Source organism: Chanos chanos, chromosome 5 (assembly GCF_902362185.1).
Source record: "Chanos chanos chromosome 5, fChaCha1.1, whole genome shotgun sequence".
Lineage (NCBI taxonomy): Eukaryota > Metazoa > Chordata > Actinopteri > Gonorynchiformes > Chanidae > Chanos > Chanos chanos.
The window spans coordinates 40,934,496-40,962,048 of NC_044499.1; the positions used below are offsets into that span (position 1 = coordinate 40,934,496).

Here is a 27,553-nt window from a genome sequence, read left to right on the forward strand (position 1 = left end):
AGTTTTTTTGTTTCTGTCACCCATTGATAGACCAAAATGAGTTGATGACATTTGTCTCTCAGAGGATGTAGTAGTCCAATTTATGATATATAATAGACGAAACTATTATCATTGATGAATGAAGAAATGGTTGTTTTTTTAATGGACATTCGTATAAATATTGCTGACTCGCCAAAATAATAACTGTTTTGATCATCATGAGGTCACGGAAGAGGCGGAGTGAGAGCGTGGAGACTAACAGAGAGGGAGAAACCATAAACGACGAGGATGCCTAAAATATTTAGATTCAAGGTCTTGTAAAAGCCAGTGTCCTCGTAACGAGACTGTGCTTTCAGTGCCAGAACATGTCTTTTACATGTCTGAGTCGTTTTCTGCCGGTTGGAGAACGTGCCTGAAGCAGCAAGCGTGCGGGTGCGCATGTTTGTATGGCGTAGCCAGGGAGGGGTCCCGTGGTAGTTCTGAAAGGACAGCGGCATCGTTGTCGCTGTTATACTAATGGAACAAAGTTGTATGCAGTCCGCGATGGCCATGGGCGTACAGTCTAAGAAAGGGTGCGCGAGGAACATAGCAGTGGAACGGAAAAATCTCATCACTGTTTGCAGGTACGTCTCAAAGTCATCCCTATGTCAGAATGAACTCAGATTTATAAATATGTTAAGGCCTGTTGGATTGTGCCTTTGTTCAAATTAAACGTATATTGGAGATCGTGTGATCGTGACCAGTTCATCCATATTTATTTAGTAGTGTGTTAAATGGAATCTGTCAGGGCTATCAGACATAGGCCCTTTGAAAACAAAGCGTCGAGCGACATCACTGGAAGGTAGCACCACACAGCCTACGTCATACTCAGGTTGCAGTGCTTTTAAAGATCACAATTTGCTCACCAAATATACTGGCTGTGCGTGTCCTTTTAATGTATTTGAACTGTAAAAAAGGTATTATGAAATGAAAACTCAGACCGAACGTCACGATAAAAAGGGCGACACTAATCTTTACTACAACCCCTGTAACAAATTAGCGAGATGGGGAAAAAAATTCGCATTTCGCGTTAAAGCCTATAATTTGGAAGATGCGCATGCTAAGCCGGAGGAGAATCTTTTTTAGAACCGGATATGGCACAAGCAGTATGATTTACTTCTGTTCCCAGATGATGTCGTTGCTATGACGACAACCTTCTCCGGGCAAGGACATACTGTAACGGGTACCTCTGGGAGGCCCACAGATAGAGACAGCAGATACTGCACTCCAGACATATGATCACACTGTATTCTGGAATGCAAATCAGGTCACATTCGGCTTGTTTTACCTCTTTCTTACGCTTCTGTTCGTTATGAACTTGAAACCTCTGAAAAACAGATATTGTGTTTAACTTCATGCATTGACCTGAAAACACATTTCACATTTGAGATTTGCCCTTGAATTACTGTTAGTATTAGGTCCTGTCAAACCTTAAACCAGACTAGTATTACAGAAATCTTGAGGGTTATGTATGATCTGAGCTTGTGATTGGCTGGTTGGGTATAACTGGCTGATTGTTCAGGGGTCTCCGGGATCTCTTGGGAATGATTGAAGGAGACATTGTTGTCCCCAGAACAAGGGGTAGTGACAGTCACTGTCCTCAATGGCACTGATCCCAACTGTTTGTTGTAATATCTATTGTTAGATTATCTGAATGTGTGTGTCACCAGATCCAGTAGCAAGTCATCTCTCTCCCTCTCTCTCTCTCTCTCTGTCTCTCTCTCTCTCCTTTTGTAAGTTTAGCATTGTCTTTGTTTTTTTGGTTTGTTTTTAACTTTCTCTCCTGCTTCAAACTCAAATAAAAACTTTTTAACATAATACTTTGTTAAGGTTAGTGGTTCATTGCATTTACTGTCAGGATGACTGTTTTTCTAAGAGTGACTCAGTCAATTATTCAGTGTTTTCAGAAAGCCTTAGTCTCCCAGGGGGCATATGAAACAATCTCTGAAGGCTTCCTGTCATTTATTACTGACTTTGCTAAACTGCTGGAGCTGTTCACTCACACACTTAAAATTATAAAACCACCAGAGAGAATGATGTCAACTCATGATTCAGCTCAGTCCGAGCAATCTATACCCCTCTTATATGAAATTGAGATGAAGCCATATTTACAATGGTACTTTCAATCAATTTCTAACAAAGAGCACCTGACATGACTTTAAGCAGTAAATCCCTAGGTTTGTGAACACAGTCCAATGAAGTTTTCAATGAAGCTGATAAGACATTATCCTGATAATGCCAGGGTTTCTGGCATTTGGGCTCATTAACAAACAGAAACAAAAGGAGTCGTAAGCATCACTCCATAGAGTGTGTTTTAAGTGTTTTAGCCAGTTCGAATATTTTTTCCCTTTGTCCTGAATAGGCAGAGACAAAGGTTTGTGCCAGAAATTCCTGTCCAGATAATACAGTCCTTCAGGCATCCTAATTTGATTGACTGACTGATCGATTTATTGATTGATTGATTTAAAGGTTTTCAGTAAAGACGCTGCTGGAGAAGTATACAGCTGAGCCCATAGATGACTCATCTGAGGAGTTTATAAACTTTGCTGCCATTCTGGAACACATCCTCAGCCACCGCTTTAAAGGCAAGTATTTCAGTGTCTGTTAAAAAATTCATACTTCCACAAGCAATGAAGAGTATATCAAGAGAAAGAACCTTTGCTCCTTGATCTCATTCTCTGTCTCTCTGTCTGTCTCTCTCTCTCTCTCTCTCTCTGTCTCTCTGTCTCTGTCTCTCTCTCTCTGTCTCCTTCTCTTTCTCTCTCTTTCTTTCTGTCTCATTCTCTGTTTTTTTCTCCCTCTATCTGTCTCTTGAAGGCTCAGGCAGCTGGTTTGATGGCCAGCGGAGTTTTTGGGACTTTATTCGTGTGGCCTGCAGTAAAGTTCAGAACAACTGTATCAGCAGTATTGAGAACATGGAGAACATCAGTTCCTCCCGAGCCAAGGTGCTTATTGTACCCTTTCTGAGATCAGCACGCTGGAGATTTGCCCAGAGTCTGAGAACATTTCAAGTTTTAATTCCCAAAACATATTATTACAGTAGACCCATCTTGGAAAGTAAATCTAGGAGGAAAAAGACTTTTTGTCTTTCACATTTTCTAATGTGGTAACAGTAACATATAGATAGTAAGGAAATTGAATTATCACACTATCATATGATTTGTTACAATAAACCTAAATGACTTTAATTTAAAAAAAAAATTACATTTTGGACAGTTCAGATGCTGGAGACAATTTTATAGAATATGATGTTATTTCTTGATCACCAAAATGTCCATTTTGGCTTCAATCAGTTGCATTTTTCACAAATTAAATTATATTTCTACAAAACATCAGTACAGGGATTCTTATATAACTATTCAAATCATCTGAGAATATGAAATGGTGAGGGTAATGGTGTGCAGTCTGAAATGAATGATCTACAAAAAAATGAAAAAGGCAGACTGACGAATGGCCAGTTAATTGTTTTAATGGACCCATATGAGAGAAAAGGGTGAAATGAGTCTAGTAAAAAATGAAATGGTCTATAAAAGAGAGAAAAGTTAGCCAGTCAGTAAATTACTATATGTTATTTTATACACTGAGGTAATGTTTTGCTGTACTCTGTGTCCCGTCCTCTTATACTGCAGGGCAGAGCATGGCTGCGTGTTGCTCTAATGGAAAAACGCCTCTCTGAATACATTGGCACAGCTCTGAGGGACAGTCGTACCACCAGGTTTGGGTTCTCCTTCACTTCACGATGGACATTGAAAAGCTCACATCTTCTCTCACATGTCCTTTGTACCTCAACTACACCGTAGTACATTTTAGCTCAATCTGTGATCATTTTGTGTGTTTGTGTGTGTGTGTGTGTGTGTGTGTATGTGTGTGTGTGTGCGTGTGTTTTATATTTAGGCGGTTTTATGATGATGGTGCCATCATGTTGAGAGAGGAGGCCACGGTGCTGACGGGCATGCTCATTGGGCTGGGAGCAATCGACTTCAGGTGAGAGAACAGGAGAAGGCAGGCAGCTGAGAAAGAATGGTCGAAGGGGGTGAGGGAGGGATGATGGTGAAACGAGTAGAGGACCAAGAATGGTGGGAGAAGAAAAGTAGTGAAAGGAGCAGAGAACAAGAGAAGGGAGGTGAAGTGAAAGGAAGACTTGGATGGGGCAGTGAGGAAGAGGAGGAAGAAGTGCCCACATTTTTGGAATGGGACACGGTGTTGTCTGGTTAGTCTTGGAAACTAATGTTGTTTTCTGTGTTCTCAGTTTCTGTCTGAAGGGAGAAGCTCTGGATGGCAAATCTGAGGCTGTGATTGACTACACGCCATATCTTAAGTTCACACAGAGGTGAAGAATCTCATAACATCACTCCACTTCATTTAGCCCTCCAGCCATTTCAGGGTCTAGCAAAGATGTTACAAGACTCTGGAGTGTTATTTATCATAATCACTGTGAAATTAAAAGGACTTTCAAAGATACTTCCAGCATCTTGTAAAGATCTTGCAGGATCTTTTAGTGCAGGTCTTCCCAAACATTTTAGCGTCATAGGCTAAAATGTCATCTGAGAAGTGAGTCAAGGACTCAAAGTGTAAAAGTGAATAAATTAAAATAAAAATAGCAATAGTAAAGAAACAACTGTATGTCTATATTGCGATAGGTGTATCCTGTCCTTGTGGAGGACTTAGGGGTAACTGACATAATGGGAGGATTGTCATAAAAAGCAATGGGATGAAATTTAATAAAATTAAACCAAAACGATTGTGATAGGTATGACCTCTGGAATCAGAGGCACAGTTTTCTTGATTTATCTTACACATATCTCACAAGGATTGTATATCTGTCAAACTGTACCAGAGCTACCAGAGCTGCGTTGGCATCCATATATGTTGCTAACGTAGCTCTGGTAGAATTCTTCTGAATGTGTGTGAGCTCTCCAGTGAAGTGCTATGTTGCGCTGACATGTTAGCTTTCAGGTCATGAGTCCTTGCTCTCTCATGCTTCTCCTGATAGCTTACACAGAGAAGTAGCATATCATAATGTCATTTCATAATGACCTCAAATTCTATACTCTTTTGAAACAGACTCAGATTGCTTGCAGATGAGACAAATGGCTTTGCCTCTCACCTTAGTACAAAACTATTCATGTTCTCATTTCTTCTGAAAACACTATTTATCTGTGCCCAACTGTCGTCTACAGCACCGCCTCATTTTATAATTTGAGACAAGGCCATCAGTTTGAGCTCAGGACTAAAATGACTTTTTCAAATTTAGTGGTCAATTATAATTCTATGCCCCCTTGTGGAGTGGTGGAATATTGCAGGAAAAATCCTTGTAGCAGGAATACTTGGCTTGTTAAGTGACTCACAGTAATAAGATTTTAGTTCTGACAATCTATGGTCCGGGTGGCCAAAATAAAGCTGGCTAGCTTTAGCTGGCTTTGTTTTAACGTTTCTGTTTAGATTTTCTATTTAAATAAAACCTAACAGGATTGTTATAAACATTTTCTTATCCTCCCCAGAGTTAATTTCCTAAATGATATCTTTTGATTGAATTTTGTTTGGATTAAACGATGACTGAATGAGCTGTATGTCCGTAGCTTTTTTAGTTGTACTATCTTGTGTTCTGTTGCCATGACTATTTTGGTAAAAGAGTTATCGTGTGTTCTGTAGCTATGACTACCTGAGTGACGATGACGACGCTCAAAGTGTGGACAGCAGTAACAGTGATGACAGCATTCCAGAACACCCGTATATCCCACTGGTAACAGATGAGGAGAGTTGGAGCAACAAGTGCCGCAAGATGGAGCAACGATTTAAGATTGTCAACGCTCAGAAGGTGAACTATAAAACATACACCCACACCCTTGTATGCTTGATAAGCAGTCTTACCTAAATCTTATTGACATGTTCTGCTCTAAGCACATTAGTGTGACAATAGATATCAGATGAGAGTGTATAAAGATTGACTTTGTTTGTGTGTGTGTTCAGGGGTATTTAGAGGAGCTGGTGAGGTTGAGGGAGTCTCAACTGAAGAACCTAGAAGCAGAAAATAAGAAGCTGAGTGCCAGGCTAGAAGAGCTACAGCTACAGAACCAGCAGGAGAAGAGAGAGCTGGAGGGCATTATACTAGAATTACAGGAGCAACTGTGAGGACACACTCAAACACACAAACATGCACATATGTGCACTCACTTTTGCCCTTACATATGTATATAGCTACATCCTAGGGCCCTCTGAAGTGTAATTATATACATACATATTTTGTGTGTGTGTGTGTGTGTGTGTGTGTGTGTCAGGACAAGTTTGATTCCCAGTGATTCCCACCCACTTTCCAAGGATTTATCCATCCCACTCGTTAACCAGTGGCCATCACTCCAAACCTACAACAACCAGGAAGACTGCAAACTGTACCGCAGGTGAGACAGGTCATCTGTCTAGTTTGTGTCGTCTGTTAAGTGGGTCCCTTTGTGTCTGTGTGTGTACCAAAATAAACAGAATCAGACTCAATTCAGTTTTGAAGGGTAATATGTTTAAACAAGGGAAATAATGTAGTTGGAGTCAAATAGTGTCACCCTTGGCGCTTTTTTATTGGCTGATCGGTATAGATATCTTTCTCTGAGCAGTCACTGAGATGCTTTTTGATTCCTCTCTCTAACGGGGTTGTGGCAATACGGCTTGCCACAGAGCTGCTGTTGATGTTGGAGTAGCTCATGCTCTACTGCTGTACCTGTTATTGCCTGCAGGGGGAGTTTCCCAAGCTCTGAGGCATTCTCAGCACACATTAGTCTTGACTCTGACTCCCAAAGGGCCGAAGGGAAGTTGAATGGCCAGGCCTGGTGTACAACAGGTAAGCTTTCTTTTTCTCTCTTGGTTAAACATGTAAAACATTTTAACCGGTTTGATCTGATAATTAAAACGTCTCATGTAGACTGTGACCATATCAATATTCCCACTCTTTATTTATCACTTTCCCTTCCCCCTATTCTTCATATTGATATTTTCTCTTCTTTAGGAAAGGACTATACACCTTCAATGTTGGGTTTGTGTGGCTCTCTGGCTTCGTTGCCCAGCTGTAAGTCTCTGCCCAGCCTGAGGTCCACAGAGTGCCTAGTCAACATCAGTGCAGAGCCCAGTCCTGCCCTAACCCCCCAGCTAGGGGGCGCTGTTGTGTACAACCCTTAACCAGCGAGAAAACCACTTTATCAGCAAAGACCTCCAGAACCAGATATAAATACCATCCATTGTCCTCACTCACCTCTCATGGCCGCCTTCATATTCAAGTAAATGAGTATTTAATATAGGTCATTTCATCAGAATTTTTTAAAATGATTTTTTTTTGCATTGTGCTTACTCTTAGGCTTCATTTCGTTTTGTGAGAAGAAATTGCTAGTTCTCCAGATGGGCATCTTTTGTGCCCTTCAAAGGTCTTTGCTGGTCAGGTGTTTCCCTTGCTGTGTTGTTGTGTTCATTCCTACTGACCCGAGGCCAGACTGTGGACTATGCACCGGCCAGCTGAACGCTGAGACTCAACTAAAGCTGAATACTTTATGCTTGCTCAAGCCAGCCTCACTCTTACCACTGCTCTCAGCCATTTGATATCCCTTTAATAAATTCCTATACAAATACAGTTGTACAAACACATGCACACACAGATGCACACTGCCCCCAATTATAGTGAAACCCACTCTTCAACAACCAAACAAAAAACAGTAATGTATCCGCCAAAACCGTCAGAAAATTGCAACGTCTCTGTATATATGTAACTTGACTTTTTACTGTGTGGTGACATGATCAAGGGTGACAATTCATAAAAGGAAAAGAGGGAACTGGAATAGCTACAGCACTGCCCTTTTCCTCTCCCCTGCTTCCCCCTCTGCAAAGCACTCTGTAGAACGTGGGAACATCTGCTGCGTGACAGAATATAACTGCCAGCAGACAGACGCTGGTCAGTTTTTCAAAGTCATCGCAGTGCCAACAAGACACAACTCCCTCCTTGAACAAAGGATATATACCTATGCTCAAATGGACTGGAATATTTAGCCTGCTCTGTACTGTTGATGTGTACTGTATGATTTCCATAAATCGCCATACGTTTGACATCTGACTGTCCAACATGTGTCTGTGTGGTAGTGCCATTACTATATGTCTACAGTAAACTTGGGGAGGGGCATACACTTGTTATATCCTGTTGTGAATGCTGGAGAACAGTATTCACTGAATCATAAGAATTTAGTTTGAACAGTAGGTGAGTTTGCTGAAGCTGACGGCTTCATGTAGAACTGATTTGTGTTTGTATTCTCTGAGATTGTGAAAGATAATAACAATTGTTGGGTTAAAGAAAGAAGAGAACCCTGCCTTGATTTTCCTTAGCTTCCCTTATTTACAAGCATTGAAAGTGTGTATGTGTGTGTGTGTGTGTGTGTGTGTGTGTACTTGTGTGTCTGCTCAAAATGTTTATATTTTATTCATTTCATGAGTTTGTTTGTTTTATTTATACCAAATTGCTAGATTATTTAAAATAATGTTTGAAACTATGCTGTTTGTCACTCTAAATTGCAATAAAATGGCCTTTTTTGTTAGACAGCAAGTTGTTTCAGTCATATTTGCATTTATTGTAAGTTGTGGCCATTTCATGATTCCCTCTTTCTTGTGCTCATGTTTGGTGTATTGAATTTGAATGATTAGGTTACTGATTGCTTGGTGCATTATATAAGCCTAAAAGAGACATCACACAGTCAAAGAACACTGTCTTCATTGATCATTTCACTACAATGTTCTAAAATATCCTGCTGCATACAAGATAAAGTTAGTACATTGATTCCTGCCATACCAATGTGAACTGCCTAAGATGGAAGAAGATAGGCGAGGAAGATGGATGAAAGACAGATAGTACATGTGAAAGAGAGGGAAACGTAGGTATCCAAATGAAAAAGATGTGCAAAGTATGACTTTGTGTGTGTGTGTGTGTGTGTGTGTGTGTGTGTGTGTGTGTGCGCGCATGTGAGGGTATTTCATCCATGCTTGTTAAATGTGTTTTTACCTTCGCTGTTACCTTTGTCCCCAAACTCTGCATTCCAAAGTAAGTTTGTGCTATTCTTCATCCATTGATCCACGGCTGAACATATTGTTGGGGGTGTGTTTTTAACACGAGTCCCTTTGACCCCAGGGTTACACAAAGAGCGGGTGTCCATTGTTTATCAAAGGTCAGAATCATTTATTAATACCACCTGTCACACCAAAAAGAGATTTGCACATAAGCTGTGCTAGTGTTTGAGAAGAAAAATTAAAATGGATGGTTTGCAAGGTGGATTTTGTGCATAGTGTCATCTAATTAAGCGTCCCAGATGCAGATGCTCCATGCCCCCCCCCCCCCTTTAAGTCCTAAAAGGATAGCATCTGTGTTGTAGAAAGACATCACTGAGTCCTCGAAGAACAACACGGAAGCTTCCTTCCCCTTTGGTTATTAGAATGTGACTATGTGTTTCTAATGATACTCTGACAAGAGCTTCATATATGAGTTTATGATATTTATCCCTGTTTGTGGATTTAGATACTTCTTTATGGATGCAGTTTCATGCTAAATACTGCATCAGTTTTTGAGCCTTTACGTTCTTCAAGAGTCATCTCAGTCCATAGAGTGGAATAAGTAATTACTAAATTAAAGCTTTGTGGCTCTCATGACTTAATCCTACCTTGACTGAACATTTTTTCAGCTTTTGGCTGAACACAAGCCATTTCTTAAACGTGACCCTGTGGTTGTACTGCCCATTCATACACTCATATTCAGACAGTCTTATCTTACGCACTCCACCCTTCACACACGACCGGCGGCACTCCCTGGCCAACAAACCGAGATGGACAGTTATCTCCCTCAACGCACGCTGTTTCACGCCACCCACCATGGCCCGTATTTGGAGATACACCAGAGTCTGTTGCACCCATGATGTTTGGTCCGCCTCCACCCAGTCATGATTTCAAAAACACCGTGGAACATAATGGTTGCTGAATTTATGTAATCCCGAGAGTATCCTTTGTTGTGTGTAACTAGGGAATAAAGGAATTATTGTTTGTACTCTATATCAACAATTTTCTTCAAACAGTGCTCGTGAATGCCCTTAGGTAGTTATGTGTGGCCATGGTCATAATTAGTAATATGGGTTTATGACGAATAATAAGTACATAAATAACGGGGAAAATGCTTGAATAAGAATAAATATGAAACAATGATTAAAAGATGAAAATGGCAGTTTACAAAACATAATCTCATATTCCCTAACGCATGCTGCAGTACGAACATTTAGGGTGATTTGTCGAACAATAAACACTTGTCGCATCAAAAATAGTTAATTCTGAGCATGCAAGTTGTGCCCGGCAGTGTTGATCGATTGACATTACACGATCCAATAAGGGTAGAGTAGTAGAATTTGTTAGCCAACCAAAAGCTAAATTTACATGCAGCGACCCACCCATAAGCAAAAGAACAACGTGCCAGTGTATATGAAGAGGAGGCAAGAGAAGTGTCGCATCTTTTACAAAACTTAAATTGTCTCTGGTTGACTGTGTCGTTTCGGACGATGTAAATAGATGAGTAACTTAACAAGAGCAAAGTTGTGGTGGTTTGTCCTCCTGTTGTGAATGAAAACGTTCACGGCGATAGCTGAAACAAGACTTAACTCCACAAAGAAGGATCTTTGCTAACTTTGCTAACAGAAGTGAGCACATCTCTGTTGAACTGAATCATTAAACGTTAGCTAACTTTTTTTTGCGCAAACAAGTTACATTAATCTTGATATCTCAAGTAAGTGACAGTGTGACAAACACTAAGTAGCAGTGTTTTCTGATGTCAGTTCTGCGAACAGTTTTAATTATAGTCAATCGATAAACTTTGAACTTCTTGCTAAGCTAGGCGGTCATTTCGAGGGATGTCTAGCCGTGGTGGAGCTGTGATGACCCGTGGGAACACTTCAGGTCTACAACCCCTGAAAGCCACTGTACCTTTTCGGCTGCACAAGAAAGCGCAAGTGGGCCCGAGATACTCTACGCCAGGTAAAATAGCTGTGATTACGTTAGTTAAACGACTTGACAAACTGTTTTAAATGAGTGGCCCCTCTCGAGTGCAGCAGTGTTCCTACTGCGAGGTGAATTTGACTAAATACAGTGTTTGAAAATTGGCTTCTCAGGCAGCAACCGAAAAAGTGCCTTCGTCAAGTAATTGGTGAAATCTTACTCTATGTTTTGTTACATATGTTGTGTTACAGTTGTCACCATAGGAGAGCCTTTGAATTGAACCTCATGATTATATTGCCAGTCTTTGGTAATTGTAAAGCTCCACTGTATCCTCCTGTTTAGGTTTTGCAAAATACAATTTGTAGTTGACAGTAAATAAGCCAAATGAAGTATGAGAAATAATGTATAGGCTATCAGCATTTTGCACTTGTGTTCTTCCATGAGCATGTTTCATATAAAAATTGACTGTAAGTCAATTGAAATTATTCTCATAAGTTGTCCCAACAATATCAAACAATTCCGGAAGTGTGCAATGTCAATGCATAGTTAAAAATGGCTTAAGGGTGGAACTTACTTGAGTTTGTGGCTTAGTGTTCTGCAATTTTTTTTTCTTAGGTTTTAAGCCCATAAATGCATTTGCATATAGAACGAGGCTGTATGAGCAAATTGCGGTGTCAGTAATTGCACAGTGCACTGTGGATAAGGTGACAAACAACCGCCTGCTAGAAGTCTGAGTTAAACATTTACTTCGTGGTATTGTCTCCCTTATGTAATATAGGTTTGTCTTGGATGCGCTTCTGGAAACTTAACTACTAAAATTACTCGATTTTCGGAGTCTGTACCTGAGACATCACCTTGGCATTCCACCTCCATAATTTTTTCACATTCCTTTCACTGATAATGAATGACAGCATAAGAAAAGTAGAGCATTTATACAGTGGTCTACAGAACACATGTCAAAGTGACTTGTCATTCTGCCGCAGGTTTAAAGACCAAACTTCAGCATGAACCCCAAGTGTCGACCAGAATCCGACGCACGCTGTCATTGGATGCCATCGTTGGACCCTATCTGCAGGGACAGTGGCCTAGAGATGGAGAGAAGGGTGAACGTGGAAGGTGCAGTCCAAAAGACAAATCCACGCAGGTTAGCTCTCTCCTGAACATGTACAAGGGTGTATTCTATCTTCTTTATTAGACTTGATTGTGAGACTCACGAAATAATTTCAGTGAATGTTTATCATAACTAACCTTCTCTGTTATAGTCGTGTGTTTAGGCCAATGCTCGCAGCCACCATGGAAGACCATCCCCCATTAATATTTAATTAGCCATTAGCTTCTCACAAAATGAATTTGTGAAGAAATATTAACCCTGCTGCTTTGAAACGCAGTGTACTATGAGGTTTTAGTGAAATAAGGGGTGCTGTATCACCCCAGTTATTTACTTTGTTAGTGTGTTTAACAACAGTAAGCAGAAGCATTCAGTTCTGTTCCTCATAGTCTCTCATGTCTCCTAATTTTTAGAACAACTTCTCAATCATTGTCTGATCAAAGTTTTGAAAGAGGGAGAAGGCTCTTGAGTCAGCAAGTTCCGCATTCACTTCATTGCTGCAATGCAAAGAAAACCTGAACGGACATTCATCCTCGCTGAATAAACGCCACTGGTCTAACTGGACCCCTGTATCTGTCCATGTTTTAGTCAATGGTGTTGAGAGGATTTTGTTTGAGCATGTGTTCTGTTTTAAAGTGCTTTTAACACAGCATTTCAACATTCGTTTAAATTTTGTCGAGAAAGCCAGCCTGATAAGAGTGACCAAGTACTCTTTGTTCCATGCCTTTTCACCATGTACAGCGTTCATAAGCTGCTTTTAAAAACTGGTAGAGAGACAACAACGGAAGAAAAACAAGAGACGTGAGAGACACGCAGGCAAAGTTTTACCAAAAGCTGACTCTGCAGTTTGTAATCTGGTCTGCATGTTTTTTTTTTTTTTTGTTTTTTTGTTTTTTTTTTGCCTTTTTTTCCCCCTGACTTTGGTTGTGCCGTGGTCCAGTCGTGACATTGCAGAAGCCACATCCTCAGTCAGATCTGGCCTGGGACTGAGCGTGTGTGTGTGTGGGGGGGGGGGGGGGGGGGATGTGGTGGGGTGTTGGAGTTTGTCAGTTCGCAGGTCTGCCATGCAGGTATGCATACTCTGAGCATTTTCAGCTATGCACATCCTTTCATCATTCCAGTCTTTACATCATGGTTCTTCATGTCACAAAAGAGATCGCTGGCAAGGTTTTGAAGAGAGTGCTACAATGCTTAGCACAGAACTCAACCTTTATACAAGTGAAGCAGTGAAACACTATAGCATCAGCAGTTTTAACCAGAAATGACCACAGTGATATCTATTGCAATCGAAAGCCATTGCTTATATATATATACGTCTATACATACATACGCACGCACGCACACACAAACACACACACACACACACACATATATATATCTCAGGGTTTCTGCTAGGATTTTTTCACACCGGTCTGGTGTCCGGAAACAATTTATTTTGCCAGACAAATTTCAAACTTACTGGTCATATTTCAATAACAGTCTATGCTCCAAATGCAAATATAATGTACACCTAGGTGACTAAAGAATGACAACGACCTCAAATCAGACTATTTAATGAACAGTAACGATTAAGCAAAACGAACAGTAAGGATTGAGCAAAATCTCAACATGAGCTGCTAAAATACCAGCTAATGGAAACCTGGCTAATATACACACACACATATATCTATATATCTATATATATCTATATCTATATCTATCTATATATATATATATATATATACACAGTACCAGTCAAAAGTTTGTATATAGTGTGTGTGTATATATATATTCACACACACTAAATACAAACCTTTGACTGGTACTGTGTGTGTGTGTGTGTGTGTGTGTGTGTGTGTACATACATACATACATACACACACACACACACACACACACACACACACACACACATATATATATATATATATATATATACACACACACACATATACACACACACAAAGATATATACACATAGACACAGACATGTGTTTATATATACGTATGCACATATATACACACACAAACATGCTTAAAACTACAGTGTTACAGTTTGCCTCTTGATATGTGAACTTTGAGGCATTTTGTTAGCCATAGTTCTCAGTCCTGTCACCCAGAGGTTCTATTTAAAGGTCCCTCCGTCATCCACAGTTACCTCACAGCATAGCCACAAAGGGTCATAATGCAAGTCACTCTTTTGGTGAACAATATAGAATCACCTTAACGCTGAATCGTAAATTTTGAAGATAGTGTGTCTCAGCATGAATGCACTTATTTTTCTGCTTTGGATCAGTCATAAAGATATGTCCTTTTTCCTAACATTTTAGATGGTTTTATTGTGTGAAAAGTTGAGAACGGAGGTGCCAAGAAGAGGAAGGAAATGATATAATGCACTGAAGCTGTGTGTTTTTCCCCACTGTCGTACTCATTTCTTCTTTCTTCTTCATTAACTAATCCAAAGATCTTCTGTGAGCTTCAGCTCTGATGTGGTTAATCATGGCTAATGTAGTGATTTTGTTTTTATTCTTCCCACACACAAAGACAAGTTACTCAAGTTTGGCAAGTTTTCTGGTTGAGTTATGACAACAGTAATAAGACATTTTTAAACTGTTCAAACAGTTGTAATTGCAACACTGCAGATAGTGAAGACTCCACCCCATCTGCCACCCTAACTCCTCGAATCTGTGTTCATCCCGATGTTTTGTCCTTACTTAAGTGGTGAATGTGCACCCTGAACAGTTGTTATTTTAGGTTGTGTTTGTCCTCAATATGTATGGTCAGTCTCTGGTCCTGTCAACTGTTACTGATCCTGATGATGATGATGACGACGATGATGTAATGCTTATTCTTAGACCCCAAACTCATGGTCAGATGGAGCTGAAAAGAGGCTAGTTGGTGGAATTCACAAACGTTCTTCATCGTGGAGTAGTGCAGAACAACTGCGAGAGGTGAGCTGTGTGTGTGTCTGTGTGTGTGTGTGTGTGTGTGTGTGTGTGTGTGTGTGTGTGTGTGTGAGAGTTTCTTTGTGTAATAATGTGTTTGTGAGTAGTGCAAATGAAGTGGGTGTCAACAGGACTTGAAGTACTCAGTAAAAATAGTATTTGAACTGTACGTTTGTTCATGGGTGTAGACTGTGTATATTGGACAATGTAACGCTGTTCTTTTCCTCTTCCTTTTCTTCTCTCTTTCAGATTGCTATGCTGAAGCAGCAGTTGCAACAGAGACCTAAATGTGTCCACGGCTCTAACCAAGAAGAGATGCCCCTCCCTGTTTCTTTTTCGTACACACAGGTATCACATGCATGGTTTGTGTAATAGAACACACACACACACACACAGATACACACACAGTCTTTGAAATATATCTGAAGGAAATTGAGGGTGACATACTGTATTTGAATTACTCAAAAATCCTAATGCTGCTTACAAGGGGTGACAGAACACTCAACTCAAGTTATTATTCAGTAAAGAAATGCCTTTATATAAAGACAAAGATTCCATTAGCCTTGTGCATCCTGCATTTTGCATTTTGCAATGTGCACTGCGGTTCCAGTAGAAAAATGAAAGAAAGTAGCATGAAGTACTGACAAATACACAGTATAAACCAAGTGACTTCAGTGGTCTGTGGGTAAAGACTACATGCATGCTCTGGACACATATGCACATGCACACTCTCTCATACACGCACACACAAGCACAGACAGTAGTCAGAGGAAGTGAGAGGAGTTGCAGAATGAAGCAACAGGAAGAGTGGTTGTATCAAAACACAGTTCTGCTTTATTTAAACAGGCCAGTTTCAGCCAGCTGTTTCATATTGTTGCATGCAGCTGGGTTGTTTTGTCAGTATGTAGGTGGGCACATAGTGTGTGTGTGTGCGTGTGTGTGTGCACGTGTCTGTATGTATTTACTGTATGCGCGTGTGTATCTGTTTTATAGTTTCTGCACATATGTGTGTATTCACTCTGTCTGTGTCTGCGCCTGTCCTCGCTCCCCAGTCACAGCCTGTGGCCATTCCGTTGTCCTGCGAGTCCAGGATGCCTGCCAGGCTACGTCACAGTGAGGAGAGACTAGACCAGGAACTGGAGAGAGCCTTTATACGCAACTCACCGCTTCAGCTCAACAGAGTAAGGGATGGACATCACATTCACACATGGGCACATTTTCATAACTAAACCTTACATTTTCATAAACATAATTCTACGATCACACGTCTCTGTGTATAAACATATATGTATAAATTCTATGTCAGTCTATCAGAGATGCTCACAAGTCTTTGAGCTAGAGTCCTAGTCAAGTCTCAAGTCTTTGAGAGGCAAGTCCAAATCAGGTCTCAAGTCTTTGAGGGGCCAGTCCAAGTCAAGTGTCAAGTCTCTTATGGTTGTAATGTGCATTCTGTCCTCTGCTGCATGCTGTCCGGTATGCGTAGAACACTGCATTGCTACATCTAAGGAATTCAAAGCATGTACTGTATTATCATCACTCCTTTATTTATTAGCATACAGTATCAGCGTTGATTAGTCGTTTGGTATATGATCACTTTAAACAGGCTATTGCAATGCAGTATGGAAAAAACACTCGATAAAAGCTTTCCTTTAAAACGTTAATAACTAGAGCCTGACCGATACAAGATTTTTAAGACCGATACTGATTTTGATATTTGAGGATTTAAAAAAATGATCTATCAGCCGATGTTCTTTTTTTTTTTTCCAGAAACGCATAACATAAACAAAGATTTACCCTAACATTTGTTATGTGCAGTTACATAAGAGTCTTCACCAAAATAATGAGACATAATGCAGTTTAAAATAAACTTAAAATAAACTGTTGCCATAAATTTTATATATATACACACACACACACACATGCACACATATCATACATATATATGTATATATATATTTTTTTTACTTTTAATTCTCTCTTGGGTGAGCTACAAGAAACCATTTTTCAACCACCATTTGGTGCCGTATAAAACATACCATCTTAGACTATGCAGTAAACTGATAGTGACCTAGAGTAAACGCTGCTGTTGAATGCATTTACTACTACAAGACTGTCTGCAATGAGGACTTGCGACTTTTGCATTTCATGCTACACATTTGAAAGAGAAGCTAGATAACTTTGTTTGGCTACCAAGCCATGTTAAATACTTGTTCAGCTCATGTTTATTTACGTGTCCCCTCTAGTTTAATAATTTCCTATGCACCGACAGACATACGAGTCGCAGATATATTTACCATTGGGCAGAATAAGATAAATGCTATAGTTTAACTGCGCATTAACGTTAGCGGTCTTCTGCTGATAAACATGGCATTAGCTAGCTTTGTGGGTGACCTCATATAACAATGGATAGTGTTATAACTTGCTGTAAGCGATGTTGCCAGAAAATTTATAGAACAGGCGAGGGAGAAATAACAGGACCATTGTTTGTTTACTCGCTAGAACTGCCGCACTGTTTAATAAATAAACCTACAATCAAGTTTGTTGACAGCTTCGCCTACACCACTCAAATGCCCTAACATTTAACGTAATTTTGATGTTTGACTGACGGTACAGGCTTTCACATTACTGCAGCAAAACCAGGCATGACATGAATGTTGTCAAGCTTATTTGGGCTAAGAGGAGAAGTAGTGGGGGATGCTTATTATTATTTGAGTATTATATTTCACGTGACAATTATCAACTTACCATGAGCACAGGGGCGTGTTCCAGAAAGCAGGTTTAGCGAGTTTAGTTAAAACTCAGAGTTTGTTAACTCAGAGTAAGTGGTAAACCTCCTAATAGAAGAGCCTTACGGCTTTGTTTTGCTAGGAGAATGAAACCATAAGGCTCTTCTATTAGGAGGTTTACCACTTACTCTGAGTTAACAAACTCAGAGTTATCACTAAATCCGCTTTCTGGAATACTCTCCTGTTGATGTCTGTCGTGGGCTACTCCGCTCGACTCTGCTTTGGTCAGCCGATTGTTGTCATTTGCTGTTTTCGCACTTGTGTTGCCATGGAGTTGTAGTGCGCCCTCTAGAGGACAAACTACGCAACAACAACATTTCTGACATGTTCGTCTCTCCGTTTCTTTTTTAATTGTCCTTTATTGGCCGTTAGAGACTCCGATACCGATTTATCGGCAAGTAGCTCATATTGGCCGATAATATCAGCACACCGATATATTGGTTGGACTCTATTAATAGCTGTGTATTGCCACGTTTTTGCAATTTTTTTTTTCTGCACAGACAGGATGCATGGTGTTGTTCGTCTGTGTTGGTTAAGTTACCCGACCATTTGTATACTCATGGCAAAGCCAGCACTCTATGCAAACAAGTGTGGCAAGCAAACAAACACTCTCTCATCTTTTCAAAATATTCAGCGAATGCCGATCTAATCAAGTTAACCTCCCTTAGCTACAAAACTAGTAACAAGCTAATGTTAGATAGCTGATGCTTAGCTAACATGTTTGCTAACCTCAAGTCAAGTTACTGTGTGTGTGCGACTTATGTGCGACTTAAGTCCAAGACGCAAACTCGATTCCCCATCTCTGGTACCTATATTATACGTATTTAATCTGTTTCCTGTATGAAAATGTGGATTTCTTTTGAGTGTTGGTTAGTGAATATTGATTTTTTTCATATTTTCTCTTTTAGCTGTTAGAGGTCCCTGATGGCCACAGAGCTCCTGCTCCTCCTCTCAGCTGTAGCAGTGGTTCCCAGAGTGACACTTTCTTTCCTCCTCATCTCTTCTCCTCCCCCTCTCCTCCACCCTGTCCACCCCTCTCTCAAGGTCCATCCCCAGCTTTAGATGTGGATTCAGGTGAGAGTCTCTTTCCAGTCCAAATACGTGAGCTTAAACTCTTCAAACACAAGGAGGGACATCACTAATAGTAAAACACAGACATGCATTTTTTTTTTCTGCCTGCTCTGCCCTCTTTGATCTGAATATTTTTGTTTTCATCTAGATATGGCAAACAGTTGTGGTCTTGTCCACCATCCATCACCTTTGAGCTCTGTGGGACAGACTGACCACTCTCCTTTGCTCCTGTCTTCCTCTCCACGTCCCAACAAGAGCTACTGTTTCCAGAGAGAACCCCCAGAAGGATGCGAAAGAGTTCGAGTGTGTGAAGAGAGTCTGTGAGTTCACGCACACAGCTTGTTAGAAAGTCAACCAAGAGAGTGTATTCTCAAAAACTAAAACTTGTCAAAACTAGACTCTGTAGAGATCATGAATTAGTGGTAACAAAATTTATTTGTAATGTCATTGATAAATGAACAGTTCATTCATTCCCCCCCCCCCCCCCCCCCCCCCCCCCCCCCCCCCCTACTCTGTCCCAGGTCTCCATGTCTGGACCGGTATCTCTCCAGCCCTGATCCCAACAAGGTGAACTTCACCACGCACGGAGGCTCTGCCTTCTGCCCAGTCAGCTTACTGAAGCCCCTCATCCCCTCTGTGGACTTTCTGTTCCGTAGCCTGTCAGTGTCTCCCGGACCGTGCCTGAGCTCCATCTGCCAAGCCCCAAGTCCTGCTCCCATGATGCCAGGGCCTCTGGACTCTGCAACTACTGCTATGTGAGAGAAAGAGCACACAGGAAGTCTAATGATGAAGTGGACCTTCTTAAGCAGAAGCTTTGAAAAAATGTATTGCAGTCCTGTAGCTTATCACTGACTTACACACAAATTTGCCAAAGTTTATAAAATGAGCACAGAAATATCCATCAGGAAGAAAGAAATGACTGCTAAAAAGTTTATGAAGCTCATGTCAGTTTTTGGATGGTGCTGTGAATGTGCACTCAGAAAACTGCTCAGGCAAAAGCACAAAGTGTGCTGTTGAGAATGTAAAAAAATGTGTGATGGGAGGGGCCCTTAAAACTAACTTCTCTTTTTTTTTTTTTTTTTTTTTTTTTGACAGTGCCAGGATTTTCTTTAGTTTGCTCATATGCAAAAGATGCAAACATCAATCCATCTTTCAGCTTCAATTCTAAGGCATTGTGCTGCCATGTCGACATTAGCCAGTGGAATTAATATGTTCTGCTTTTGAATTTGACTAACCCTTAGTTAGGATGGCATAAAATAGCACTGTGAATATTAAGCAAAGACTTTTTGCTTTGAGATGATATATTTTGGATGAATTTGAGGGGGGAAAAAAACTGTTATGCAGGAGCATTAAGAACAGCCTTTGCCCTGCCTTTCTGTATTAGTTGAAGCATTTGAAGCACTGCTGGGAGGGACTATTTTGAAAATATGAAATGAAAAAAAAAAAAAAAAGAAATTTTGATACTTTTGATATTTTGATCTAGTGAGGTTGCAGTGTGTCGTGGCTGGCGCATTGATAAAATTCTACGTTCACTGAAAAAGTCACTGCTGAGGGCTTTACAGCACGTCATGTCAATTATTTTTATTTACACTGACAAGATCCTCTCAGAATTTAATTCAGTTGGAGTAAAAAGTCATTTTTACCAGTTAAACTGAACATCGAACATTGACTTCTGAAATGTTTGACTTCTGCTGTAAATGTTTTCCCCTTTGACAAAAATTAAGACTGCATCAAAATGGTCACATAGTTGTTTTGATTTTTGTTTTCCAACTGGTATTCTGACAAAGTGGCGTCTTAGAAACCACTTATGAATCATTTCTGTAGCATTTCTTTTTGATGTCTCGAGTCATTGGAAAGTATGTTTTCTAGGCTTGTTTTTGCATCCCATTTTTTCATATTTAGTTGTATATGTTGTGTTGTTTAGAGTATCAAGCCGTGAAATGTAAAGACGCAGTTTAGAGCATCATAATATAGAGCTCTGAAAGTTTGTTAGGGCAACATTTTGTTTGGGGAGGCATTCACTTGCCAAGTAGACCATGTGGTCTTGTGCTAAATGTTGAATCCATATTTTCCCCTTGCATTTTCTCCAAAGCTTGCAGGGTAGAATTTGTAATAGATTATTTTACTAGACTGAAGGAATGTTTGCACAGTGTACTTTAAGTATGCAAATCATATTTTTTTTAGTTCACTTTTCTGTTTTACTTGAACTGGAGTGGTTGTTTGTTCTGTTTGTTGTAGTTCCTGCCTTATAAGCTAGAGAACACAAGCAGTGATGTGATGTTCGTATTCAATTTCTTGCACTTCTCAGAGATTGTTTCTTTTGTTGGTACAGCTCTGAAATTCAACCTTTCAAGTTTTGGGGGGCAGGGTGCATGGCAATGTTTGTGTTCTCAATATTGTGTAAGATTAACTTTAGTTACTTAATTGAGACTCTTTAACCAAGATCTTACTTTGTTTTAGACAACAGAGGAAGTGTTAGTCAGTTTTGACAAAGGAATTGTTATGATTGTTTTGGTTAATTCATTAAATTAACAAATTGATGTCTGTTTTCCTTGTCGCGTCATTTGTTAGTCATCTTTATATTCTGTACAAGGGGTTATGAAGCAAAGGGTTCAACTCTATTACTTTCTCATTCTCGCAACGCTTTGATGAGACAAAAGGTATATACAGTAATAAGAGCGTATATTGTCAGAGAGTGCCTTGTTTCGGTTTTTGAAGTAGCAGGTCGGAGTAACGATTCATTTTAAACGCTGGACGAGACGTAACGCTTCGTGCAGTGCGTTCTGTAGTTCATTTGTCTGATTGGTTTACATGAACAGTAGGCGTGGTGTCGCGGGCCAGCTCTGTGCGCTGTACGGCACCATGCTCTTTTGATTTGTGCAGAGAGACACGTATAGACATCTAGCGGCACGCGTTGAATAATCTCATTATTTCGATATATTTTGGGGTTTAACGAACAACCCGCAACAACACAATGCTTAACGTCGTACTCAAACAGCTCAAAAACCATCCCGCTGTAAGTATAGGTTCTGAATTTAAGAAGATGGTTTCGTTTTAACCCGTTTGACATTGAAATGCGTTCACAGTCCAATGTACAGAGGGGTTTGGACGCATTAAATGGACTGAGTTCGCCTCTCTCATTATCCAAAAATATTTATGTATGATGTATCAAAAGCTTCAGTATAATTTTTGGCACACCTTGTTAAAGTGGTCCTTGGCGGTAGAAATAACACTTGCTTATTTGAGACATGGGTGATGCTCAGCTAATGATGTGAGGATTGACAATTTGCCAGCACCTGTTTTCTAGAGGTAAAATGATGCCCTAAGATTGAATTTTCAGACAGCTGAATTTTAATACTAAATCAAACCTGTATGGTCTGAATACACTTTGAACATTATGAGATGTCCTCATTTTAGGTTGTCGTTCTGGATGCTTATCGGGCGATATACAGTAACGCGAAATATACCCAACCAATATTTTTCTACATTTGACGCTTCGATAATAACGTCTTAACAGATTGACCGTTTTTGCGATCCTGAACCGTGTCCTATAAGCTAACTCCATAGGTTAGAAATGTACAGATCGTGGCGATAATACCACGGAATATAACGTGGTGAAAGTTACTAAACTGTTATAGTATCGTTCTTAGATACCAATTTTCCACAGTGCGAGGAAATTTAGTATATCAAAATGACAGTTTAACGACACAAAGCGCGTTTTGGAAATTGCGTGAGGACAGCGGGGTCTATATATTGCTATATCGGCCATGTATGTAGGTCATACATGCACGTTCCCATACTGAAATGACGTTGCCAAACAAGGCCTCTCCACAACATATAGCCTACTGTATATTGCACTGGGACACTGTGTCCAAGGACAGTGAGGTTAAACGTATCGTTTTAGTTTTGTCGGTGAATTTTTAATTGGTGAACAGTTCGAGTTCCTATTACGCGTATGTGGACGACATGTTATGTTAAAAAGAAAGAATTAATTGATGGTAAATTTTCCTGTTGGTGTGCATCCACAACAATATGGATTCTGTAGGCCCTCAGTTTACATGATTCGCCGGCTTGCCTAAGAATGTGACAGAAGGAGCGCATAACGTAGGAAGGCTTTTATATCGGGATATGGGAGCACTGTACACTGCAGATGTTCAAATGCCATTTCACCGTTTGGATGTCGATCTCAAGTTGTTTACAATTATTGATTACTACCCCCCCCCCCCCTCTCTCTCTCTCTCTCTCTCTCTCTCTCTCTATCATTCTCATTATATAAGCTGATCCCCTTGTTTGTTTTCATTGGCGGTGGAGCAACCATGTCTGCTCTTTACCTTGGTCGCCTTGCCCTAAAAAACCCAGAGTGCGCGTAAGTGATCATTTTCTCTAGCCATGAGTTATATACTACATTGATAGTTGATTATTCATTTTTCAGCTTCAGATGATTAGTGGAAGATTGTTTGCCCAACATTCTTTTTCTTTTTTCTTTTTATAGCTGGGATCGTAAGAACAATCCTGAACCATGGAACAAACTTGGGCCTAATGACCAGTATAAGGTGGGCAACAGTTCTATCTCTCACTCATGCATTATCAATTTTGGAGATAAATTTGTATATATGAAAGTGGACAAACTTATTATGCTAGCTATTCTCTTTCCAGCTGACTTTAAGCAATCAACAGCCATACCACAATGTGTCTTTGTGCTGAATTAATTAGAAAAATTTCCTTTTTTTTTCGCTAGATGTTCACCGTCAACATGGATTACTCTAAACTGAAAAAGGATCGGCCAGACTTCTAAAAAAGAGCTTGGAAATCTTTGCTCTTTTGGACTGAATGTGTTGAAAGCACCACAGAAGCCAACCCGCACATGAACTTCATATCCCAGAAGCAAAGCCGCACACTTAACTTCATCAATTTACCCTAATATTTGATCAGGGTCAAATACATATGCGACTCCATCTTAATCAAGCTCATGTTGAAAGGGAGAAGGATCGTGACCATCCTTATATTGCCTTGGAGGACACATACACACATCAACAAATGAAATCCACTCAGTATTGTACATTTAAACACTGCATTTTTAAGCTTTTAGGGTGTAATCAAACACATCAAACCTGTTTTGGTAAAGAGACAACAGTTACTTTACCTGTCAGAAATAGGCTAACACACACTCTGTCTCTAAAGGGAAATATATAAATTCAACTATGTGCACTTTTGATCCTCTATGGTTGTCTTAACTATATTCAATAAAAGTGGGCAACCACCTACATGTACCAGTAGGAAAACTTTTGTGTGCTTTTGTGTGTGTAACCTTCTCTGTTGTGACCTCTGGCACTTTGTTGTGTTGTATTTTATGATGAACTGTTGCCTTGTAAATAATGATTTTAATCAGTCCTTGCATTGCGTGTGCTGGTTTCTCAGTTTCTGTCACATTATCATACATATTATATCATACATATCATATGAATTATAGATTTCTTTTTCCAGTCAGTTGAGCAGTTGATCATCAGTGGGCCTTTATAATACATTAGAGAAGTAAAGTTTTGCCCACGTGTAGGAGGGCTGTCCAAAGACCGTTTGTAAGGAAAGACAATAATTGCAATGGGAGGAACAGGACCCGGTAAGGTGCAGAGGGAATAATTGTGTTAAACTGATGTGCTGACAGCTGCCCAGCCCTAAACACCATCTGTCTGAATCCTGTTGTATGTCACTGATACTTCCAGACTGTAGAGGGTGTAGTGGTACTTAAGCGCTGGCAGGTAAGACAGAGATCAGGGCACACATGAAAAAAGGAACAGAAACTGAGTTCCTAAACACTTGCACTAAATAATATCAAGAAGTTTAGTATTTAATTTATAGGTTATTTAAACACAATTTAAAAATCTTTTTCTCTTTGTAGTTTCTGCTTTGCTTTTCCAGAACACCATGTAGGTCTCATCACTGGCTGCTGTTTCCCACTGGTAGCAGCAGATGGTGCCATTTTCTTTGCAATTTCACTGGAATGAATTTACGATTCCTCCAAAGCATGCGTCCATAGTTCATTGTTTAACAGTTTCAACCAAGGCTAATGTAGTCTTATGCGCATAGTACACTCCAGTAAACTGTTTCTTCTTCTGATCTGTACCAGCCAGAGTATTTTGGTGATACAGTGAGCAAAAGAGCTGAGCACATGTAGCCCTACACTCTACAGAAGTCCAAACTAAATCAATCTTCATAAATCTCTATTTGGTACTTGGTACTGCAAAGGAATAAAATGTCACCCTTTCATTAGAAATGTATTTTTAATTGAAATTAAATGGATTTCTTTGTTCAATGCATAACAGTCTCTTACAAAAAAGAGAATTAATTCAGGTCAAATACTGGCACCTGTATATGTTTTTAAAGTATTTGTTTTATATATATATATATATATATATATATATATATATATTGTGTGTGTGTGTGTGTAATTTATTTATGCATTATGCTAAATCAGGAAGAGTACAACAGGCAAAAGCATAATCCAACTAATCCACACAGAACGATGTTGTAGTCTGAAAGGTGTTAACCTATATTGCCATACCACACTTCATCCTTTTTCCCAGCCTAAAATGTCTACATGTGACCTGATGGTCCTGTTGTTCAGTCTTATCCAGGAAACACTAGCAGGTCAAATATGAACACAGATCCTCCTGAGCTTCACCAAATCCCTCTCAACAGATGTCTCAGGCCCTTCAAAGGACGGGACACCAAAGAAAGATATGAGGTGATCTGTGGTAGGGAAAAATCAATAGCTCATACCTCTCTGAAATTGAGTTTTTAGGGACAGAGGAATTCCACGAACAAGGACAGAATATGAAACTGCACTGCAGGGGCCTTCACGTGATAGGCACAATCAATTTTGCAGCCTGTACCAATTATTGGATACAGTTTTTTTTGTCCTGGCTCCACTGTATGCCTCAGTCAAAGAGAACTGTTTAGTGGTGCTCACAGAGACAAGGTCATTGTTCTCTCCTTTTTTTTATTGCAGTGGCAGCTGTTATGTGGTTTAAGATTGGCTTTTAGAATGGGACGTTTTATTGTTAACTCTTAGAAGCCGATGAAAGTCAGACTTTTTTTTTTTTTATGCGCGAAATTTTATTTTTCTCCGCTATTTTGCTGTGCAGCTTATTGGGATTCTGATGTCTCTCTTCCGCTCTGATGTTTCTCAGTGTGGAAATTCCTTTGCGATCAGTTGCATTGAGCTCCAGAAACAAAAGCCACAGTTTACTTTGTCTTGTTGCTTTAGACACAGGTTCAGCAGAGACATTAACCTGTCATTTTGACCTTCATGTTCAGTCAAAGGTAAAAGCTGTTTAAACCAAAGTCTCTGGCTCTGAAAACCCAACTTATGCTGAATGAATCATCCCCTCTGTTGCTCTTGTTTCTCTAGGTCACTTGAGGAAAAAACACCAGACAGCAAAATCAATGAGATATTTGCACAAATAAATGAAGTTTTAAGTTAATGTATCAGTTTCTATGAATATAAATAATATTTCAACCCAACTTTCCCAACAAGATTTTCTTCTTTTCTTTTATCTCATGTAACAGTTGCTGTGTTTGGAGGAGGGGAGAAAAACAGACATGTTGGCCGTGGCAGTTGCAGTCTGAGCTGATTTTCCAATATCGACATTTTTGGAAGAGTAATAAACTCTTGTCAGCACCACATCTATTGTGGTATGTTCATACAGTGGTTTTGCAATCCTGAACGAACTCTGATCTCAACTCTTGCACTCTCCCCTTGAGGGTTTGGTGTCTAATGGATCCAGGGTCTCTCTGGTCAAGCCTAGAGAGGCCCAGGGCACTTTCTCTTTCCTTTAACAGCTGCTGTCTAATCATTCTTCCTCTTACTGCGTACATCAACTCAGCCTTTTGATCCAGTCCAGCCTGGCCCTCCTGGATTTCTATAATGGTTTTTCTTTGTACTGGCCCACAGTTGTGTTTCACTTGTACACTCTCCATCTCCTGTCTCTATTTCTGTTCGTTTTCTTTCTTTCTTTCTTTCTTTCTTTCTTTCTTTCTTTCTTTCTTTCTTTTTTTTTTCTTTCTTTCTTTCTTTCTTTCTTTCTCTCTTAATCCAAGCTAATCTGTTTAGAGCCCTCTCTGTTCGCTGATGAGTTGTGTGACAGTTGAATCTGCCATTACTGCGCTCTTTCATCCTCCTTTACAGACCATTATGTTTTTGCAGAGGAGGTAGTCACTGAATCAGGGGATGTGTCAGTTCAAGTTATGAGTCTAGCCTCTAGCTCAACTGGTGATCTGGTGCTACCAGTTATGCTGACACATCTGTAAGAACTTGCTTTTTATATTATACTGGATTTGTAAAAAAAAAAAAAAAAAATGTGCAGTATACAGGATGTCAGTAGTAAGACCAGAATGGAGGGCAGAGCAAAAGCAGAAAAAGATGATGGCTTTAAGTATACACCAGTTTCTTCATCTCTCACTTTCTGGAAAAAGAATGCTGAAGACGGAAAGAATGAGAAAGATAGAAAAAAAAAAGACTGATGGTGAAGAGGATGGCAATAAAATAAAACTGAGAAAAAAAGATGGATCTATAAATCCACCAGTTTTTCATCTCTTTTTCAATTTTTTCTTGATGTAATGCCAGACACTCCTTTGCCGCCCCCCCCCCCACCCAGCCC

The 27,553-nt window shown here is 39.9% G+C and overlaps 3 protein-coding genes across 3 annotated transcripts; all 3 read left to right on the plus strand.

The window, feature by feature from the left end:
• The first annotated feature begins 495 nt into the window (after positions 1–495).
• rundc3ab (RUN domain containing 3Ab) lies at positions 496–7,182 on the plus strand. Its single transcript, XM_030775024.1, has 11 exons — positions 496–602; positions 2,488–2,603; positions 2,836–2,963; positions 3,648–3,733; positions 3,913–4,002; positions 4,268–4,348; positions 5,671–5,836; positions 5,989–6,146; positions 6,297–6,416; positions 6,744–6,847; positions 7,013–7,182. Exons 1-11 carry the CDS (start codon positions 496–498, stop codon positions 7,180–7,182), a joined length of 1,326 nt encoding a protein of 441 aa, XP_030630884.1.
• Positions 7,183–10,922: 3,740 nt separating this feature from the next.
• On the plus strand, positions 10,923–19,711 carry fam117ab (family with sequence similarity 117 member Ab). The gene is made up of 8 exons (XM_030775025.1): positions 10,923–11,046; positions 11,991–12,151; positions 14,950–15,045; positions 15,289–15,387; positions 16,092–16,220; positions 18,734–18,899; positions 19,045–19,216; positions 19,418–19,711. Exons 1-8 carry the CDS (start codon positions 10,923–10,925, stop codon positions 19,653–19,655), a joined length of 1,185 nt encoding a protein of 394 aa, XP_030630885.1. The 3' UTR covers positions 19,656–19,711.
• A 2,069-nt stretch (positions 19,712–21,780) lies between these two features.
• Positions 21,781–23,926, plus strand: ndufa4b (NDUFA4 mitochondrial complex associated b). Its single transcript, XM_030775698.1, has 4 exons — positions 21,781–21,912; positions 23,174–23,262; positions 23,389–23,449; positions 23,635–23,926. Exons 1-4 carry the CDS (start codon positions 21,871–21,873, stop codon positions 23,689–23,691), a joined length of 249 nt encoding a protein of 82 aa, XP_030631558.1. The 5' UTR covers positions 21,781–21,870; the 3' UTR covers positions 23,692–23,926.
• The last annotated feature ends 3,627 nt before the right edge of the window (positions 23,927–27,553 follow it).

Excerpts from the sequence above, each read along its gene's own strand:
- rundc3ab (XM_030775024.1), top strand. The coding sequence starts at position 496 with ATGGAACAAAGTTGTATGCAGTCCGCGATGGCCATGGGCGTACAGTCT. Across the intron at positions 2,604-2,835 it reads CCTCAGCCACCGCTTTAAAG|GCTCAGGCAGCTGGTTTGAT; the intron begins GCAAGTATTTCA and ends TGTCTCTTGAAG. Across the intron at positions 6,848-7,012 it reads CCAGGCCTGGTGTACAACAG|GAAAGGACTATACACCTTCA; the intron begins GTAAGCTTTCTT and ends TCTCTTCTTTAG.
- fam117ab (XM_030775025.1), top strand. The coding sequence starts at position 10,923 with ATGTCTAGCCGTGGTGGAGCTGTGATGACCCGTGGGAACACTTCAGGT. Across the intron at positions 11,047-11,990 it reads CCCGAGATACTCTACGCCAG|GTTTAAAGACCAAACTTCAG; the intron begins GTAAAATAGCTG and ends ATTCTGCCGCAG. Across the intron at positions 15,388-16,091 it reads TTTCTTTTTCGTACACACAG|TCACAGCCTGTGGCCATTCC; the intron begins GTATCACATGCA and ends CTCGCTCCCCAG.
- ndufa4b (XM_030775698.1), top strand. The coding sequence starts at position 21,871 with ATGCTTAACGTCGTACTCAAACAGCTCAAAAACCATCCCGCT. Across the intron at positions 21,913-23,173 it reads AGCTCAAAAACCATCCCGCT|CTGATCCCCTTGTTTGTTTT; the intron begins GTAAGTATAGGT and ends TCATTATATAAG. Across the intron at positions 23,263-23,388 it reads CTAAAAAACCCAGAGTGCGC|CTGGGATCGTAAGAACAATC; the intron begins GTAAGTGATCAT and ends TTCTTTTTATAG.